Source organism: Lacerta agilis, chromosome 1, assembly GCF_009819535.1.
Source record: "Lacerta agilis isolate rLacAgi1 chromosome 1, rLacAgi1.pri, whole genome shotgun sequence".
Lineage (NCBI taxonomy): Eukaryota > Metazoa > Chordata > Lepidosauria > Squamata > Lacertidae > Lacerta > Lacerta agilis.
The window spans coordinates 90,059,784-90,078,626 of NC_046312.1; the positions used below are offsets into that span (position 1 = coordinate 90,059,784).

The 18,843-nt window shown below is 39.3% G+C and overlaps 1 protein-coding gene across 7 annotated transcripts in view; it reads right to left on the reverse strand.

Moving 5' to 3' along the window:
- Positions 1–18,843, reverse strand: part of MYLK (myosin light chain kinase) — a 177,226-nt gene that overhangs the window by 77,703 nt on the left and 80,680 nt on the right. For 5 of the 7 annotated variants that reach the window (XM_033162817.1, XM_033162828.1, XM_033162838.1 and 2 more), the window contains 2 exons: positions 14,905–15,057; positions 17–157 (listed from right to left, as the gene is read on the reverse strand). In XM_033162817.1, coding sequence (XP_033018708.1) covers positions 17–157; positions 14,905–15,057 — 294 coding nt within the window. The remainder of the gene's footprint in view (positions 1–16; positions 158–14,904; positions 15,058–18,843) is intronic. The other 2 variants (XM_033162799.1, XM_033162847.1) reach the window with 2 other exon arrangements.

The following is an 18,843-nucleotide window of genomic DNA, read 5'->3' on the forward strand; positions in this document are numbered from 1 at the left end:
AAGCACTGGTTCTTACCCGAAACTTCTACTGTCATAATCACTTGGCTTCCATCCATCACCTTGAGGTCACTTAGGCCTTTTAGGAAGATTGGAGGGAAGGTTTTGTTGACTGGGGCAGGATGTGCTCTTTGTGGTTTATTTCTGCTCTTCTTTTCTGCTTGAACAAGCAAGACAACAGTTCAAATTAGGAAAGAATTGTACAAAGTAATCAACTGCTTTTCAATCTGAACAAAAATGCAATGGGACAGGGACCATTTCCAATGAAAAAAAAGCCCATTGCTATTGTTGATCCAGCAGCAAGAGACAGTTGTATGGAACAGAGGGTTTTCTTTTTTTCTTGCCACCTTCAGCTAGGAGAGACCTGAAATATCCTGTTTCTCCCTGGGACAATTACTCAGGAATCATAGCATTGTGCCTTGTGAGTATATACTTGTAACAATATGAACAGCCACAACAAAGAAAGTTGCTCTCAGAGAACTACAATAGTCATGACTGCTGTGGCATGGAGGGTGGGGGTGGGATGGGATGGGACACCCACCCACACCAACATGATCATGCAAATCCCCTTCAGGAAGCAAGGTTGCCTGTGGTCTCTGGCTGAAATTGAATGCTTTTGCCAGCTCCTTTTTATTTTGTAGTAACAGGAAAGAGGGAAGTGGAGGGCTAACCCAAATCTACAGCCTTTAGAACACAATCCTACATAGAACAATAACAAGCCCCGCAAATACTTAAGAAAAGGTTTCCTTGATTGCATAATACTCTTCCTTAACGCTAACTATATTCACATTATGAGGGGGAGGGAGGTTTAAAATTCCCAATCAGAAGAGCTAAATTGCATTATTAGGTCAATTTGGTTCTAATCTTTAACCGATGTTCAGGTTGAAAAAATATGAATTCCAGACATGGTCTACTTCAAAAGAAAGTAAAGAAACACGAAAAAGGAGGCTTTTAAAAGCTTCTGATAAGAGCATATTAACAGATATGTCCTCACATACTCAATGAGTGCTATCATAAATATACATGCAATAATGAAACTTACTTAAGACAATTTTATAACAAACAGCTTTAAGCTGGTTGACAGATAAAACACCTATATCACAGGTTATTCACTCTTATTGTACTCAACAAAAGGGAAAACACAACATCTGCATTGCGTAACCTTTTGACATCACTTAATGCAATAACACATTTTACTTCTTCCTTCTTTATTCAGAATCTATATACCTACCCCATTCAGGCAACTATTTCATACACCTAATGCCACAATATATAGTCATCTCTTCTGCTACCAAAACAAAGATCCTCTGTGATTTATGAAAAAAAGTGTGTTTCCACTAACCATTTGTCATTCCTTAGTCTGTCCCGGATGTATTAACATGGGAATATTCCTACTAGCAGTTTCCCAACTTTGCCCTGTATAAAACACTTCTCATTAATGGATATGTCCATAACTTTCTCTTTTTAATTTAGTGGGATACATGGCATCAAAAATGCTTTGAGGATTAAACTATCCTCTTATCCATATCTAGACATCATTATACGGAGGGCCAGCAAGAAGATTTGATCCAAATCTCTAGATCAGTAACAGAATCTTAATCTCACTCCGACACAATCAGGTTTCCAAGAACAGAAAACTGAAGGACTAGTTCATAGATCTACTTAACATCAGCTACTCTGAGTTGAGGGACAGCAAACCTAAACTCAGTTTCCTGGATGTAAGCACCACTGACTTCAGTGGGACTTGCTTTTGAAGTAGACATGTATAAAACACTTCCAAAGCTCTAAACATACACAGAACTTGGCAAAATTATGTAACCAATGCCAAAAGACTAGCAGAAAAAGCTCCCATTGGCTTTTACTAAATTCCACATCATGCAGTTGGTATATTCTTATTGGCACAAAAAACTCAATGATTTGTACATGCATGTCTTCCTTCTGGTTTTAATACTATCCATTCACATCTTTCAAAAGCTACAATGACACAAGATTCAGATTTCAAATGGGGGAAATGAGAACCAGCACTTCCAATTACTGGTCTAAAAAGAGCCATGCTTAGTTTAAGAGATTAGACAAGAGAAAAAAGGAAATTCTAAAATCCCATATTCTTTTTTTTATTTAATTAAAGGCACACATTCACAATTAATTTCCACACAACATTTCACTTTATATACAGTAATGTAGTAACTTGGATCTGAATGATGAGGTCCAGCACTTCATTTGTGGGCATCATCACTGCAAATCACACAAACTGTGCTCCACGGATGAGCTCCACAGAGATTAAAGTTTTCAAGTGCTTCCTCCTAAAAACAGTTTTCCACGTTTGGAAGTGAGGCTCATCATGCAGAGAAAAAGCAGCCTGCATTCAATCTTAATTGACCTAACAGCATGACTTACACTAAAGTTTCCCAGGACCTTCAGTTTGATGTTTGCTACAAAACCAGAAGTGTAAGTAGTATCACCAAGAAAATGCCCAGCTGAAAGGAAACTGACTCATGTGCTAACTCCAAGATTCCCGTGGTCTCTCTCTGGGAATCAATGCAAAAAGGAATGCATGAACATGACCACACAGCCTTCCTCCCCATTCAGATATCCAGTGTAAATACACCTTTTTTTACTTAGCCTAACACTTACACTGTGCATTTTTCGCAGTAGAAGAGTAAAAATAAAACAATAAACTTATGTGGGGGGAGGGAAACTATTCAATTTTCTGGTACTTATTTTACTTTTGAAGGACATTTCATGGTGTAATTAGCACTCTGAGTCAAAGTGCAAATCACCTACATATCACACATTTAACTAGTAGCCAATCCACAAAAGAGTGCTGTTGTCATGATTAACTAAATTGTTAATCTATCCACAGAACCTACTGATGATGGATTTCCTGTTTACGGGGTGGGTAGCAGAGGAAACGGGCTCTGTCCAACTATGTTGTATTCAAAGTAGAACTTCTGAAATCAATGAACCAAGCTCATTCATGTCCTTTATTTTCAATTGGTCTACTCTGAATAGGACCAACAGTAGATGCAACCCAATCTTTCCACTACCATAGTCCAAGAAGCGACACCAAGAAGCAGCCTAGGTGTTTTGAACTCACCAGTAGGGAGAGTTGCTGTTGCACTCTGGTCCTGCTTGAAGGCTTCCCATGGCCACCTGGCTGACCACTGTGAGAACAAGAAACCTGGGCTAGATGAGCCATTGGCCCAATACAGACATATTCTTCTTATGTTCTTAGGAATTCTTATAAATCCTAATTATCATCATTGTACAAAGTTCATCTCACATATTTTCCACAAAAGACCTTCAAAGGGCGCTTGCATGCTTAGCCTACCAGATGACTGCATAGCCCCTTCTGTTCCATCTTCCAGTCTGTGCTGATGATGGTTAACTTAGTAGGTAAGCATTCAATTACACGAGACCATCCCTTAGCCAATATCTAGAGAAGTGCTGTTCTCTGACTTCCAACTTCTATGGTTTCACAAAATCTGTTCCTGTGACTTTGGGGTGCATATTGGCAACACATGGTTTATTGGCATATCTCCATTGCCAGTAGTCACTCGTCATTCTCTTATAGTCATTATTAAGTACACTAAAATGGTATCCAAACCGTATGGGGAAGACTGTTTGTTGTTGTTCTTTTATACAGCTACCCTTCCCCATGCCCTCTTATTTTATCCACGGAACAAAAGATAACATAATCACTGTACTGATTTATCTCAACAGCCTCAGTAGTTTTTCTTAGTTCTGAGAACTGCCATGGGCCACTGTTGTGGCCAAGAATGGCAACATTTATATTCTTAGCTCTTAAATCTCCTGTGAATATCACTACCACCTAGCAAACACAGAAACTCTGAGAAACTGGTCAAGCTTCAAGCTTTTTCTTGAAAGTTGAGGGGGACTGAACTCTTGCTGACACCACTGTAGCTCATTACTGAAACAAGGAAAAGCAAGGGAGAGGGAAATGCATGCTGCTCATAATACTTTAACACTTGATTCAAACTGTAATTCACATTTATTTCTAGGTTGGACTCTTTTAAGCTGGGAGTGCCTATTTGCATGTTTACATTCAAATGAACTGATACCACCCAATAGCCTGAGACTAACGACCAGCCCTGCAAACAACAAGAGCAGACTGGTTCAAAAGTAGCCAAATAGCAATCTTATTTATTTTTCAGTAAATTCCCATCCTATTTAACTGAGTCTAAAGTGAGTAAAATGTGAATAATCTTCTGTAGTGTTTAGTTTCTGGAAAAGATCTAATTATACCAGAGGAATCTGTTTGCCAGAGCCATACAATAATGCAGCCAAATAATGCCTAGCTTGAATCCTTTGCAGACACACATGCTCAGCAACATTGACCATTTATGGTGATTAAAATATTGTGTTGGCTCCGAGTCCAATAAATCAACTGAAGAGCAGAAAAAGACTTAACTCACAAAGTGCTGGTTTGCTAAGCTCACAGAGGAGAAATCACACACAATTATACACAGCCAAGTAGTCACAGAACAGCTTCCAAATAAGATTATATACTTCACAGGGTTCATCTCCATTCTGGTTTACATCCAATCTCCACTTTTTAACAGTGCTTTAATACTTTAATACTGTCAGCTCCATAAAAAGAAAAACCAGATTCATGGAACAAGAATATAAAATCTATCAGATTTTTTTTCAAGTTGCAAAATGCAGAAGCCTTGCTAAAATCAAAATGCACTGATATATTTCTTTCTTTCATGAATACCCTCCTTTCAGCTTTCAATTTTACAGATACAAACAATAAATCTGGAGGCAATTTCTGAAATAAAGTATAGTAGGGTACACGTGCAAACCCATCCAGAGTTCTGTTAATAAGCTACTTCTTCTTGTTGCATTAAGTGATATACCTTTTAGACAGAGAATCTTCTCTCCAATTCATAAATATATTCAAGACAACCTACAACTGAGCAGGAGCTGTATAGTTGTGTGATTCAACCTGCCATCCACAGGCTTAAAGCAAGAGAAATGCAAGCAGCCCAGAAATTGTCATGTTAGTTGCACCAGCCACTTCCAACTTACGGTAAAACATTCCCCCCACCCCCCCCCCACCCCCAGTGGCTGTAGTCCTATAAAAAATACGCTCCAGCACTGAGTTGAGCTTATTCTAGAAGGATCTGTCTCTTTAAAGGCAGTCCAATATTCAGCAAGTTCAATTTGACTGAAACACTGATGGGGAAATTTGGACATTCCTCCTTCATCTGTGTTTCTTCTTTCTTGAGTGGGAGGGGAGAAAGAAATGCTTTGCCAGGCCCATTTTCAGGACTTCCCAAAGCGCCAAGCAGAGGGCTGGGAACAGCCCTTGAGCTGTGATTCTAAAGTACATGACAGCTAGCTGGCAGTTAGAAATTTGGGAATCCTGAGCAAGGGATTTAGAGGGGAAGGGGCAAAACAACCTACCTGTCAATCATGTGACTTCATAATGATGTCATTGTTTAACAGGAGGTTAGCCTGTGGGGTGGTGCCAGATAAAGATCTGGCTCCTAAAGTCAAAAAGGATCCCCTAAACCAGGCATAGGGAACCTTCGGCTCTCCAGATGTTTTGGCCTACAACTCCCATGATCCCTAGCTAACAGGACCAGTGGTCAGGGATGATGGGAATTGTAGTCCGAAACATCTGGAGAGCCGAAGGTTCCCTATGCCTGCCCTAAACTAAGAGTAAAAAAACCTATTGCTGTATCTAGAATATTGTTTTTGTCAATGCATGAACAGGCAGTAGCAATAACAAAGACTGCCTTTACCCAAAGTAGGCTGGTGCACTAGACAGGATTTTAGTTGCTATATAGAACCATGCTATATTTATTGCAATGCCTCCTGTTAAAGGAAGGTACCTCTAGACAACATAGCCTTAACAAACTTGAAGATGCTTTGAGTTGTTCCATGTGAAAGGCAGCAAAAACGTTTTTGTTTCACCAAACATTTTTAGAGAATTAATTTGATTCACTGTTGGTCATTTTTCTGTATTTTATGATTTTATAATCTTATGAAGTTTTAATTATTTTATTTTGCGCCACAATGACATTTTTACGTGACGTTGATTTATAAGTATCTTACAAATAAATAAGCATGGACGTAAACACAGGAAATACTCATGGGACTGTCAGAACTGCAAATTGTCTCTTAGTGAATCAAAATAAGCTGGATGGGGAAGGACAGGAGTGTTCAGTTGTGGCCAGAAGAAATACATTATTATGCTTCCTAAACCAAATGAGACATATACAAAACTGAGTTTGAAGGAAGGAAACAGCAGGAGCCAATACTTCAACTCTGAATCTGCAGTATGGGGCAGATCCCTATACTCCACCCCATCATAATAATTCATTTCCTAGATCACAAATGGCCAACTGGTACCCCACCACCATTAATTCTTCAAAACAATTTTGTCCAACCCCCTCAACCTTTAATTGTGTTCAACTAGAAAAAAAATCAAAAGGAAGGCAATAAGACAGAAGTACTCTGACTTCCTCTTATGAATCAGTTTCACTGATGGCACAAGCACCCCTGAAACTTCATCCTCTCTTGCTTTCTCTGTTCTTTGCACAGGTTTGGAGTGGATGCACAAAGGGGAAGCATGTCTGCCCACAATGAACCGGGTCAGGAAAGGATGCCAATAATATTTCTATCCTCACATCCTCCTCCCTGTGAGTTTGAAAATGATTGTACAGTCAAAGTGATCCAGTTGTCAATTAGGTTGTGGACAGGGGCGTAGCAAGGTAAATTGGTACCCGGGGGCAAAAAAATTTTTGTCAACCCCCCCCCCCCGGCATGAAATTTCACATATGGCTATATAATCCCTAGTATACTAAGATAAGACCTTCGGAGCAGGCATTTTCAAAAATTTCAAAAAAAAAAAATCAGAATTCCCCCCCCCCCCAAAAAAAATTGTTCCTTGATAATTTGTCACCCCCTCCATTATGGAACACGGGGCGGACCGCCCCCCTCGCCATGCCCCTGGTTGTGGATTACTACCATGTAATAGGTAAAGTGTTCAGTTTACAATGTGTTAAAAAGGAATACGCCCCACCCTGCCATGCCACACATCACAGAATGATCATAAATCAAACTAACATAGGAAGTCTCAGGCAGAAAGTCAATGTAAAACAAAAACCACTGTAGGTTTGGTTCAATTTGGGTACAGAAGATAAAACTTCATCATGATTTCTGTTCAGTTCAAGTTAAAAAACATAAACAATTTCAGTTCTCTACTCTTGATGCTAAAGCTGACATGTCAAACCATGCAATAAGGTAAATAAGACATGTGAATGTGTGGCTCTAGTGGACATGATGCCAACATCATACTGTCCAGTCACATTAGAGCAAGACAGTTTCTCTTCTCAAAATTTAGTTAAAAGGACCTGCTTTTACATAAGACCACTTCTCAGCTTCACGCCGCAAGTTCTCATGTTCACTTTCCTTTTCAGACAACCTGATGTTTCAATAAAAACAAGCAACAAATCCCACAAAACAAACCCCCACAGAATCATGACAATAGCTTTAGCAGACTTCTCTCAAGCATGTTTTATATAACAAAACTTATTTTAGGCCCTCTTGCATGTTGTGTTCTTGATCTACGCAAAGGAACCTAGTGTACCATCTCTAAGGCCTGAGACTTTCAACTAGGACCTCAACCATTTTGTAACTATTTATTTCTAAGTTTGTACTGTACTCTGTCTTTCAGCTAATAAAATAACACACAACTGCCAGTAAAACATATGAATGCTGGAATATGATAATGGAAAGAGATTTACTAAGATTTACAAAGAAGCATAGTACTGCTAGTTTGATTCTACTTCCAAGCTTCCACAGTATTTATAGGGTCCTCCATAGGCTACTTTGCTCACTTTATGAAAGTTACACACGCTAAAGGTAAATACAAGTGAAACAAAATTTGAGCAGTGGAGCAATTCTGGAAGTGCATTCATCAAAAGATGCAACTTCTCGTCCCAGGTTAAGTTTTGCAACTTCTTTTTTAAGGAAAGAAATGTTCAAGTGAATCAATGCTTCAAAAAATAAACAATGCGAAGCAGCTCCTCCAAAGATTGAAGGACAGGCAAGACTGATAAAATAATCTGTGATATTTTAATGTATTTTAATATTTGTTGGAAGTCGCCCAGAGTGGCTGGGAAGACCCAGCCTAGAATGGCTGGTATGTACATTTCTCTTTATCACAGTGAGCATCTGGACCCACTTCAATTGAGGGGAAAAGCAAACAGCAGCAACAATAGTGCAACTACTATTTCAATGTATATTTGTACAGTGGTACCTCTGGTTAAAAACTTAATTTGTTCTGCAGGTCTGTTCTTAACCTAAAACTGTTCTTAATCTGAGGTACCACTTTAGCTAATGGGGCCTCCCGCTGCCGCCGCGCCGCCACAACGCGATTTCTGTTCTCATCCTGAAGCAAAGTTCTTAACCTGAAGCGTTATTTCTGGGTTAGCGGAGTATGTAAGCTGAAGCGTCTGTAACCTGAAGCGCCTGTAACCCGAGGTACCACTGTAAACATGCACATACCTTCCCCACATAGAATATTTTCTGAAATATTCATTCATTGTCTGAAACTAAGGGTGTATTATTATATACAACTCCCACACCTATATGCCATAGTGCTTCACTACACAACTTATTCTCACATCATGCTTAGACATGCACATTAAATAAATGTAAGAAGCTGCTTTCCAATAGTGCATTGTCAATATACAACAAAGCCTTTTGATGCATGAGTGTGTCAACATATGGCTGTTACTCACCCACACACAGAGAAAACAAAATGCAGCCTCAAACATGTTTGCACATTTTATATAACAGCAAATTGCCATTTTCCATGTGATAATTACACAGGTCACTCGAGTTCTTGTATGGATGAAGGCTACAACTACAGGGTCTGCTATCATGCTTTAGTGTTGAGTACGATCAAATCCACCTCCTTACATTGTTTGGTTGTAAGCTGAAGCAATAGGAGCGGCTGGTGGAACCCAGCCATAAGGGTGGGGTACAAATTATTATTATTATTATTATTATTATTATTATTATTATTATTGTAAGGCAGACTGTCAAGTGCCCCCATGAATGGACAGATTAAGCTCAGCGTTCTCCATAAATTGCATTACTTCACAAAGTAACATGCAACACAATGTTTTGCATTCTGGATGGTCCTAGAACATTGTCAGATGACAGAAACTGATGATGATGATGATGATGATGATGATGATGATAATAATAATAATAATAAGTGTATTATTTGTAAACTGCCCTTCACCTGAAGCTCACAAGGTGGTTCACAACATAAAAAGACAATATGACAACACAAAATACATAATAAAACAAAAACAAACCAATAATCCCCCTCCTACATAATATGTGTGACACTCACACACACACATGCAATCCCTTAATCTCTAAACATATTCAAAAGAGTTGCTTTAAAATCATTGCACATTAATTTACAACATATATACACAGTATTTTGATTTAGGGTGCCACTCAAGAAAGCAACATGCTTTTACAGTGCTATAAACAAACACAAGAATAAACCCACTTCTCCAAGACATCCAGAAGGGAATCCTACCTGAAAACACCAGGTTGTATTTTGCTTCTGAAACAGGTTTTGCAAGCAATGTCTCTCTCCTCTCTTGCTGTGATAAACTGGTCACAGCAGCCTCTCAGGGGAAAAGCTTTCAGGTGACTCTAATCTGCTTGCCTGCTGGTCAATGAATGGTTGCTATAATCAGATTATGAGGACTATGGCTACCCAACACAAACATTTAATGCGGGTAGACTATATAAATATCTGTGGCTACTCCCTGGCTTCTAGCCTTGAAGGTAAAGAAGGTAAGAAGAAGAAAGTGTCGTGCAAACAACATCCCTCATGGTGTAGATCTTTCCCTCACCAGAAAGTGTTGGAGAATACAATGACATCCTTGCAAGCCTGGGGGGATGTGATCTGTGCTATTTGGCTCCTCGCCCAGGGGCAACTGCTACCAGATGAAAATCAGTAACAAAAATAAATAAATCTATAACTATGACAAAAATGCAAACTGCTCAATGTAGCATGTGAATCCTATCCTATCAATAAGAGCAAGTCTCATTTGATGAGAATAAAATCATTGTATCAGTTCATATTTTGTTGCGTTTGAACCATGCACACATTGCACCCTTTAATGCATGAATGAGTAAAAATAACAACAGGTAATATGTGCAACATGCATTATGTCAAGGAGACAGACCATATAAATGGAGACAGAGCCCCCCATTGTGGAGCAGTATCCTTCCAGAGACCCATGAGATCTTTCAACAGAAACCCAGTGTGGTACAGGAGATAAGAATTAGAATCTTGGATAAGGGATACAATAATTCAATTCTTTGCTGAATTCTTTCACTGAGAAAGAAACCACCTCCCAGCCTTATTTCCTAAAAGAATGGTTGTGAGAATTAATGGGGCGAACCCTAGGTCACAACACCAAGCCTTCTTGTATAAATGCAATATTTGAGCACAAAGGTGCACAAACAAATCCACATATACAATGAAATTATCTTGTTTTCCAGCCATCATCTACTCCAGCATTGAGGAAACTCTGACCCTCTGGCAGGGCCGGGCTTTGGTCTTTCAAATTTCAGCGGTGCCCTGTGCAACACCAAAATTTGGTACCCCCACCACCTCTCACCTTCCATTCTGCTCAATTCACTACGTGGTGCCCTGTGGTACCCCCAGGCTTGGTGCTGGGTGCAGCAGAACTGGTTGTGCTGCCCCAACCTCAGGCCTAATGAGGCTCCCCATTTGGCCCATAAGACCATTTTGGTGAAGTCAGCCAAGCTGCAGTAGACCTAACATCATATATGACATCTGATGTGGGGCAAGTAAAAATTATACTCTAGGCCAAGCTTCTGCTCTCATGCAGGTCACAACTATAAACAAAGCCCTACTAGCTTTTCGTATGTAGAGATATAATACACCATGTTGTGAGCTGCAGGAAACTGAAAAGGAACACAGTATATGCAGCTGTCATTCACGCACTACTTCAGAAAAAAGGGCTTCCCATTGGATGAGACCCTACTATAGCATACATGATTTCTCTAACTCAAATAAAATGACCCAGATCTGGGAAACATAACTGCTAACCAGGGTGTATGCAACACCTCCAAAAAACATAATGTAACATCGACATGCAATGTAGGGATGGTCATACTCCTGGTAGCAGGAAGATGGGTGAAGATAGCACTTTACACACAAGCTATTTTTACATGCATTTGACAGAACATCTCCTTTTGTGCTGATAATATGCTTTCAGTTTTAGAACTTGATCCCATAATCCCATGGAATTTATAAAGGCATGCTTTCTTTTCTTTATGTTATTTTCCATTTCGTTTACAAGCTGCTTATATGGGCCTTTTACAAGACAGTTAATGTCAAAACCCTTGGTTTATTTCAGTAGTTCTTGTTCTCTTTTATAATAAAAAAAGAACAAGGAAAGCTCTGAAAGATTTCTGCAGAAAAAAAAAAATGTGTGGGCCACTTTAAAGACACTTAGCAGCAGGTAAACTTCCCCCAATCCTGTCAGCAGATGCTGCTGCTACAACTTCTTCATCACCAAGATGTCTGAAAGCAAAATGATTTATACATTAAAGTCCCAGGGCATAGTCTGAAGCAGAAACCTTGCTGAAGTTAAGCAGGTCTGGGGCTGGTCAATGACTGGCTGGGAGATTGCCTGGGAACCCTATGCACACTGCTTTGAATTAAATGACAAAAAGGGAATGTAACAGAAATAAAGCAGCAGCTGTGAAAAAGCAACAGGTACTCTAAGGCCATTGTAATTGTAAAATTAAAAAGAAAAAGCAGTCATTGTATAATCTCCTTCAGGGCAGAGCTATGCATTGCACTAGCAAACATGGATTCTCCATTCTGTGCTTGCTTAAAAAATGTGACCAGGAAGGAAGATTTGGGTAGAGTGGTGGTGGTCAGGAGAGTTGATGAGCAAAAATATTAATCTCTTGGATGGTGATAAAATATTAATCTCTTCGGTGGCTGAGATCACAAGCTCTGTGGGATAATATCAAACACAGACATACTTAATTTAAGCAATGCCACATCCAAACGGATCAAAGAAGACATCTGGCAGACACAAATGCTGTTCACACTGATATAATACAGGAGAAAGGGCACAATGAATTCAGATAAAAGGATTCTGATACCAAATTTCAAATGATAAAGGTTCTGCTGTATCATAAGATAATTTGATAGTACTTCACATATGATATAACTACAAACCTCAGACAGTCTTAGCCAGATCCCAACTGTCTTGTGACTTTTGAAATTAGGTGAATACATCTAAAAGTGTAATGGGTGAATATATGGTAATGCTCTTTGATAGGAATTGTGGGACAGAAATGTGTCATATAGCAGAGAAACACTTCAAGTACCGGTATATTATCCTTAACTCTCTTTGTATCTGTGTTCTTTCTGATTTGTGGGTGATTTGTGGGTGCTTATTCTCCAACCATTGGCAGGCAAAGCCCTGAGCAGTAGCACCTTGTATATTATACAGTGTTACACCACAAGTACTCTTTAGGGAGCTTTGAAGATATGGGAGGAATATGTACACAGATTTTTGAAGCTTCAATTCCAGTTTCAAGCCTATTTTCAGCACAAAACCCCATGTTTATCTCAATGAGAGACAGCAAAAATAAAATCCAAATGCAAACTAATGAGGTTTTAAAAGGATGCCCTAAATCTGTTAAAATATTAAACATATGGCTCTCAATACATTTAAAATACTTAAGTCTATTACTGTAAAAAATATTCCCCATTTAGTCTATGCATCCCTATAACTAGGCTGACATAAAAAACACACCAAAAATACAGGAAACAAACTCTACTCAAAACAGCACCAGGTAAATTTGGGTAGGGTCAACTGAAACATACAGATGACTTATACCAGGGGTGTAGGACTGGATCCAGCTAACTTTCCATGGAACACTGACTGGTGAGCAAGGCTGTCAATCACACATCACATGACTCAATGATTCACAGCTTGTAAAGGGAGAATGAGGAGCACAATCTAAGTATGCTCCTGATTCTTTGTAGCCATAGGCTGAATGCAACTGGGCAATGGCAGCAAAGGAAACACTGGGAACATACCCTTAAGTGAACTATTTCTCCTTTTCCAGCTATAGTTCAGTGCTTTTTTAATTTGGTGCTTTTTTTGGTCACCGCAAAATGACAGGAAAAGGTGCCAAATTTCAAGTGCTAAATTCTACTAGTGTTTGAAAAGGAAGAATAGGGAGCTCATTTCAGTTTGGCCCTGATCTTGGTTGTGAGCCCTAGAAAACCTGTTCCTTGCCTTTCAGGACTTTTTTCACCAGGCCTGGGAGGGTAGGGCCTTACTAACTACAGCTGCAAGAGCTGAACAGACTCTTGGGTTGGGGGTATTGTTGGGGGGGTTGTTGGTGTGTGTGTTACTGTTATTGATATTAATTTTTTGTTTCTTTATTTTAAATCTTATTAGGATTTATTTGGCAAGTGTTCAATTTGCCTGTGTATTTTTTATGTTTTATTTATTATGACTACTTTTCAATGTTGTAATTATGTATTTTTTCATGTTTTAAGTTGCCTTGAGCATGTTTGGAAAGGCAGCATACAAATAAAATTACAGTGGTATCTCAGGTTACATTACCTTCGGGTAACGTAATTTCAGATTGCGAATGCGGCAAACCCGAAAGTGTATACTTCCAGGTTTTGCTGCGTGTGCAGAAGCAGCGCCTCTGGATACGGACTTTTCGGGGTAAGTATGGACCCCTGGGACAAATTAAGTTCGTATCCAGAGGGCCCACTGTACATATGTATGTATGTGCATTGTTAAAACTAAGAAGGTTTCTATGTGGTCTGTCTGGATGGGAGAGTTCACAAGAGCTCTGAAATAGGACTAAGATATAAAACTTAAACATTCTAATTGCAACCAACAAAATGTAAAATATGTATTTTTTTAAATGGAGTGCAAGAGAAACTATTCTAGCCTCTACCATCAGGGCTGAGTCATTCTTGTTCAAATTATCACTGCTGATCACACTCTTCCCTGCATTATAATTTCAACTTTTAAGTAGCACTGAGGAAAAAACCTGCAAAGAAATGAAATCAAAGATGCCCAAGGTTCCCTGTTCCAGCAATGAAAATTTATCAAGCTGACTGAGAGCTGTTAATAAGGTCAATATGTAGATAAGGGCTTTTCAATCAGTAAGCATACAGAAATCATTTTTTATCGGTTCAAAATATGCTGTCAATTTCATAAGTTGCCCAAGAAGTATGAAGATTTATCAGCCAGACTCCCAAGATACAACAGGATTCTATCTGATCACTACACCGCATCATCAGTTACACCATGCAATCTCTTATAAGCCAATAAAAAAGGCCAAAGCTCAAGAAAGACTGATGAGTTATGCGGAGTTGGCAAAGTTAATATATAAACTACACAAGAAGGACAACTGTGACTTCAAGTAAGAATGGGAACTTTTTACAAACTATTTAAAAAGACAATAAAAGGATTTGGACTCCTTGGCAGGTTTTGAATCAACATCCACAAATTTATTAGTAGAACATATGATAGATAAGGCAATGATATGTACAACTTTACAACATGCAGAGAATAATATGTATAAACAAACCAGAGAGGGGAGCTGAGGGAAGTCTTTGGTGGGTGGGTGGGGAAGGAGGGAAGGAGGAGTGGGGAAAGGGGGGGGGAAATGCAATTGGTTATATGATTGATAATTTGTATTGTTTAAAAAAAAATTCTTTTAATTAAAAAAAAATATTTAAAAAGGCCAAAGCTACTGCTTTCAATTTAATCTATATTTTGCTTCTTCTAAGCTGTAAGTGAGATGGGCACTCACCTTTGACAGTAACTTGAGCACTGCAGGATGCCCTTCCAGCACTATTTTCTGCCAAACAAGTATACACCCCATCATCTTCTGGTAAGGCATCTTGAACAGTCAGTTTTGCAAGTCCATCTTCAAAGGCAGAATGTGCATACTGAATAGGCCGATCTACAGAAGTGGGGCGGGGGGGGGGGGAGAGAGAACGAAGAAATCATTGAACATCCCAGTTACCAACCCATATTTCGTAAATCACCAGTTGATAGCTTTACAGCTCATCTCATTGCCTTACCATTTCATTAGAGTCAAGGATTAAATGCTTCTCAGTCACATAGAGATCCATTTATAACAGATTTGAAATGCAAAAGAAGTTTCCAATAGGATCAGTCCTTTAGCTAACTTCAACTCTTTGTACCATTTTGTTAAATAACTTATAGAAATGCCCACTGTGAATGATTATGCATTACCGTAGTTAATTATTATTAGTCCACACAAAGCGGAGAGATTTTACATACATATGTAAACATGCAGAGATCCGTACAGTCTCCTTGACATGAAATCTTGTTTCACTAGTAACACTTGTTTTCTGGCCTTCCTCCAAATAACTCAGAGTGGCATGTTAGCCTCATGGCAACCTTTTGATGTAGATATATGTTTGTAGCACATTTACATCCCCCTTCTAGCATAACTACACATTATAACATGCAATAATTGTGTGTGTAACATTTACAAAGAGAGACAAAGTTAGCAGTTTAAAATAGTATAAGCTTATCTGCCATTTCAAAAAAGCCTGCTGAAATACAGAAGTCTTCAGCAGCCAGTGACAAACAGTGAGGGAGGCAGCCAAGCATACTTCATGGGGCAGTATGTTCCATAATCTGGGTGCAGCCACCGAGAAGGCCCTCTATCTTGTCCCATACAGCTGTGCTTCTACTCTGGAAGGTTACAAAGATGGGCCTCACCTTCTAATTCTAGCGAGTGGGCAGGATGATATGGGAGGGGGTAATTCTTTAATGTATGTTGGGCCTAAGCCAGGGATTGCTTTGGAAGTGCTCACCAACACTTTCAATTGTGCCTGAAAGCAGACTGGAACACAACAGCTGTTGTAGGATAGGTGTAACATGATCCTATGGACAAACATCCATCAGCATCTTTGCAACTACATTTTGGACAAAGTCAAGCTTCCAAAGACATTCCAAAGGTACCACCATTTAGAGGAAGCTGCAGTAAGCCAACCTAGATGTAAATAAGATGCAGAAGGACCTTTTCTGTTGTGGCTCCGAAGTATTTGAATGTCCTTCCCTCCAAGGCATGTCTTGTACCACAGTTGTTGTTTTCAGCATCAGATCAAGATAGACTTCTTTGCCCAGGCTTTGCCCAGCGGTGGGGAACCTCTTTGGCCCAGCAGGCAAGTGCCTTCTGTGCATTATGGACCCTTCTTTAAAATAAACTGACGTTTATCCAATCTAAATGACCACTGGATCAGAGTCTAATGTAATATGGAAATTCCAAACACCAAGCTTACTACTGCAACTGTACTGCTCACCATTTCGCCATGAGCACCATTAAGCACGCCCGGAACTAACAGTCAAGGACAAGAAATGAAACTTTCTCCTTTATTTGGTTATGGACAGCTATCCTTTCCTGCAATGTATCCTTCCATGACAAAGAGAAGTGGATTGTTTGCATTTATGAGGATATTACAATTAGCAAGCTTAATCCTTAAGCAAAATTATTTTCTAGAAGGTATATGCTGAAAAGCTGCAAGAAATCCCAGAGTTTAACTACAGTTTATAAGCTAGCCCATGTCTGTTTCCAAGTGATGTATAAACAGTTATGTATCAAGATCAGAAGTGAGAGAGATGAGAATTACTGGCAAGTTCTGGGAGTTAGGAATGGAAGTAACATGTTTATGTCTTTCAGATAATACATAATGTCCCTGTTTTCACTTCACATTTCCATGTTTCTTAAACTTCTGTTGCTGAAAGCCATCACCGCCTGCCAGCTTACAATTGGGGTTAAGGTTTTAATCTGGAGCTTCCAAAGCCCTAAATGGTTCGAAAGCTAGTTACTCAAATAACTCTCTTTCTCCCTATTAGACCTTCTCAACAAGCATAGTACAGAATATGGGGAAGAATAAAGACACAAATTATTGTAGAAAATAACTTTGGAGGGCAGCTGATGGGTGCATCCATTGTAGGGTAGGTCTACGTTTGGTCTACATCAAAAACGTAAGAACAAGAAAAGCCAAGGTGAATCAGACCACACATCCATCTAGTTCTGCATTCTGTCCTCTCAGTGGTCAACCAGATGCCTACAGAAAGCCTACAAGCAGGACAAGAGCAAAATGCTGTCTGCGATATGGGACATAATATATAGTTATTATAACTATTATAAATAAAGGTCATTGATCAGAGAAGAAGCTTTGCCTTCCAAGATGCCAACCCCACAAGGCCATAATGGCCAAGTGATAGGATTTTCATGAACTCTAACAGTTTGCAATGCACCACTCTCAGAACAAACTACCTCTGCTTCAATTCAGACATCACGCAAAACTATGCTTTGTGCGAATCATAGTCAAGAACTGACCCTATCATTTGAACATCCGAACATGCACAGCAAAGAAACCGCAGTGCAGAATTTCTTGTCTGGTTTGTTTTCCTTCTGCTCAGTATTCAGAGGTTCTGCTCAGTATTTATTCAGTTCATTCTCACCTCTGTGGTGCACCAGCCTTAATTATGACATGTGAACAATTTATGAGTTCAGACATATCTACAGTTAAAACAAACTGTGCAAACCAGCTTCAAATCATGGTTTTACATCCTGTTTTGGCAGTCACTCACAAACCATGATTTGCAAAGCTGGGGATTTGTGTTATGTCTGAATACAGCTTCTGTGTAGGGATGCAAGGCAGCAAGTGGCAGTTCTAGGCAGCTAGTGGTATTCCTTAAGAATAGGACTACTTGAGAAAGACAGTGACTGGACTCAGTAGGCTTTATTTTCAGGGAGCCACTTCCTCAATGTTTACAAAGAAATTGTCTGGAATTCTGTGACCAGAAAACCCACATATTTGAATAAATGCATATAAACTAAACACAGCGCACAATCACTGAGTCAGACACTTGGCTCCATCTAGCTCAGCACTGTCTACATTGACTGGCAGTGGCTCTTCGGGATTTCAGATAGGGAATTTTACCAGACCTACCTGGAGAGGCTGGGAATTGAACCTGGGATTTCCTGCATTCTATAAACTGAGCTGCTCCCTTCTCACAAAAGGGATGGGTATCAAAATGTTCAGTAAAACACCTCTACCATCAGATGTGTAGAGGCAGCAGGGCACTCACTGAAGATAAGATGCATTCCGTCCATTAAAGCAAAGCAAAATAAGATCATAGCTAAGAAGATTTGCTGACCCTATGATAACAACTTTAGATCAATATGTGTACCTGAGAAACCAGCCAGATTACTGCAGTCAGCAATAGGAGGCCCTGTTAACTGCATCACAGCCTGCAGATGCCCTGCAGAGAAGGGGCTTTCTTCACAGTGCTGCATACAGTGAGGGGGATGATCTTCCCCTGGATAGTAGTCAGCACTGACTGCAGGGTGCTTCTTCTGGTAATTAAGAACATACCTCTTAACCAAAGATTTATATAGGAAATAGAGGAAATGAGAAGTTACATCACTATATTCACTTTTCTTGATAATCAACAAGAACTTTGGAAATCCCTACCTACTGAGATCAAGATAGTGCCTTTACTGTATTCTTTTCGGCACCTGCCAAAATCATTCCTGTTTAGACAACCTTAACCCAATGCTCAGAAAACTGAGGTAATCTTAATTTGTTTTTATTATTTTAACTTTTGCATGTTTTTATTGGTTTTATTGCTTTAACTTTTTGTAAATCTTATGAAATAAACCATATATACTAATGAACCATTCAATCTCATTTCCTAAAAT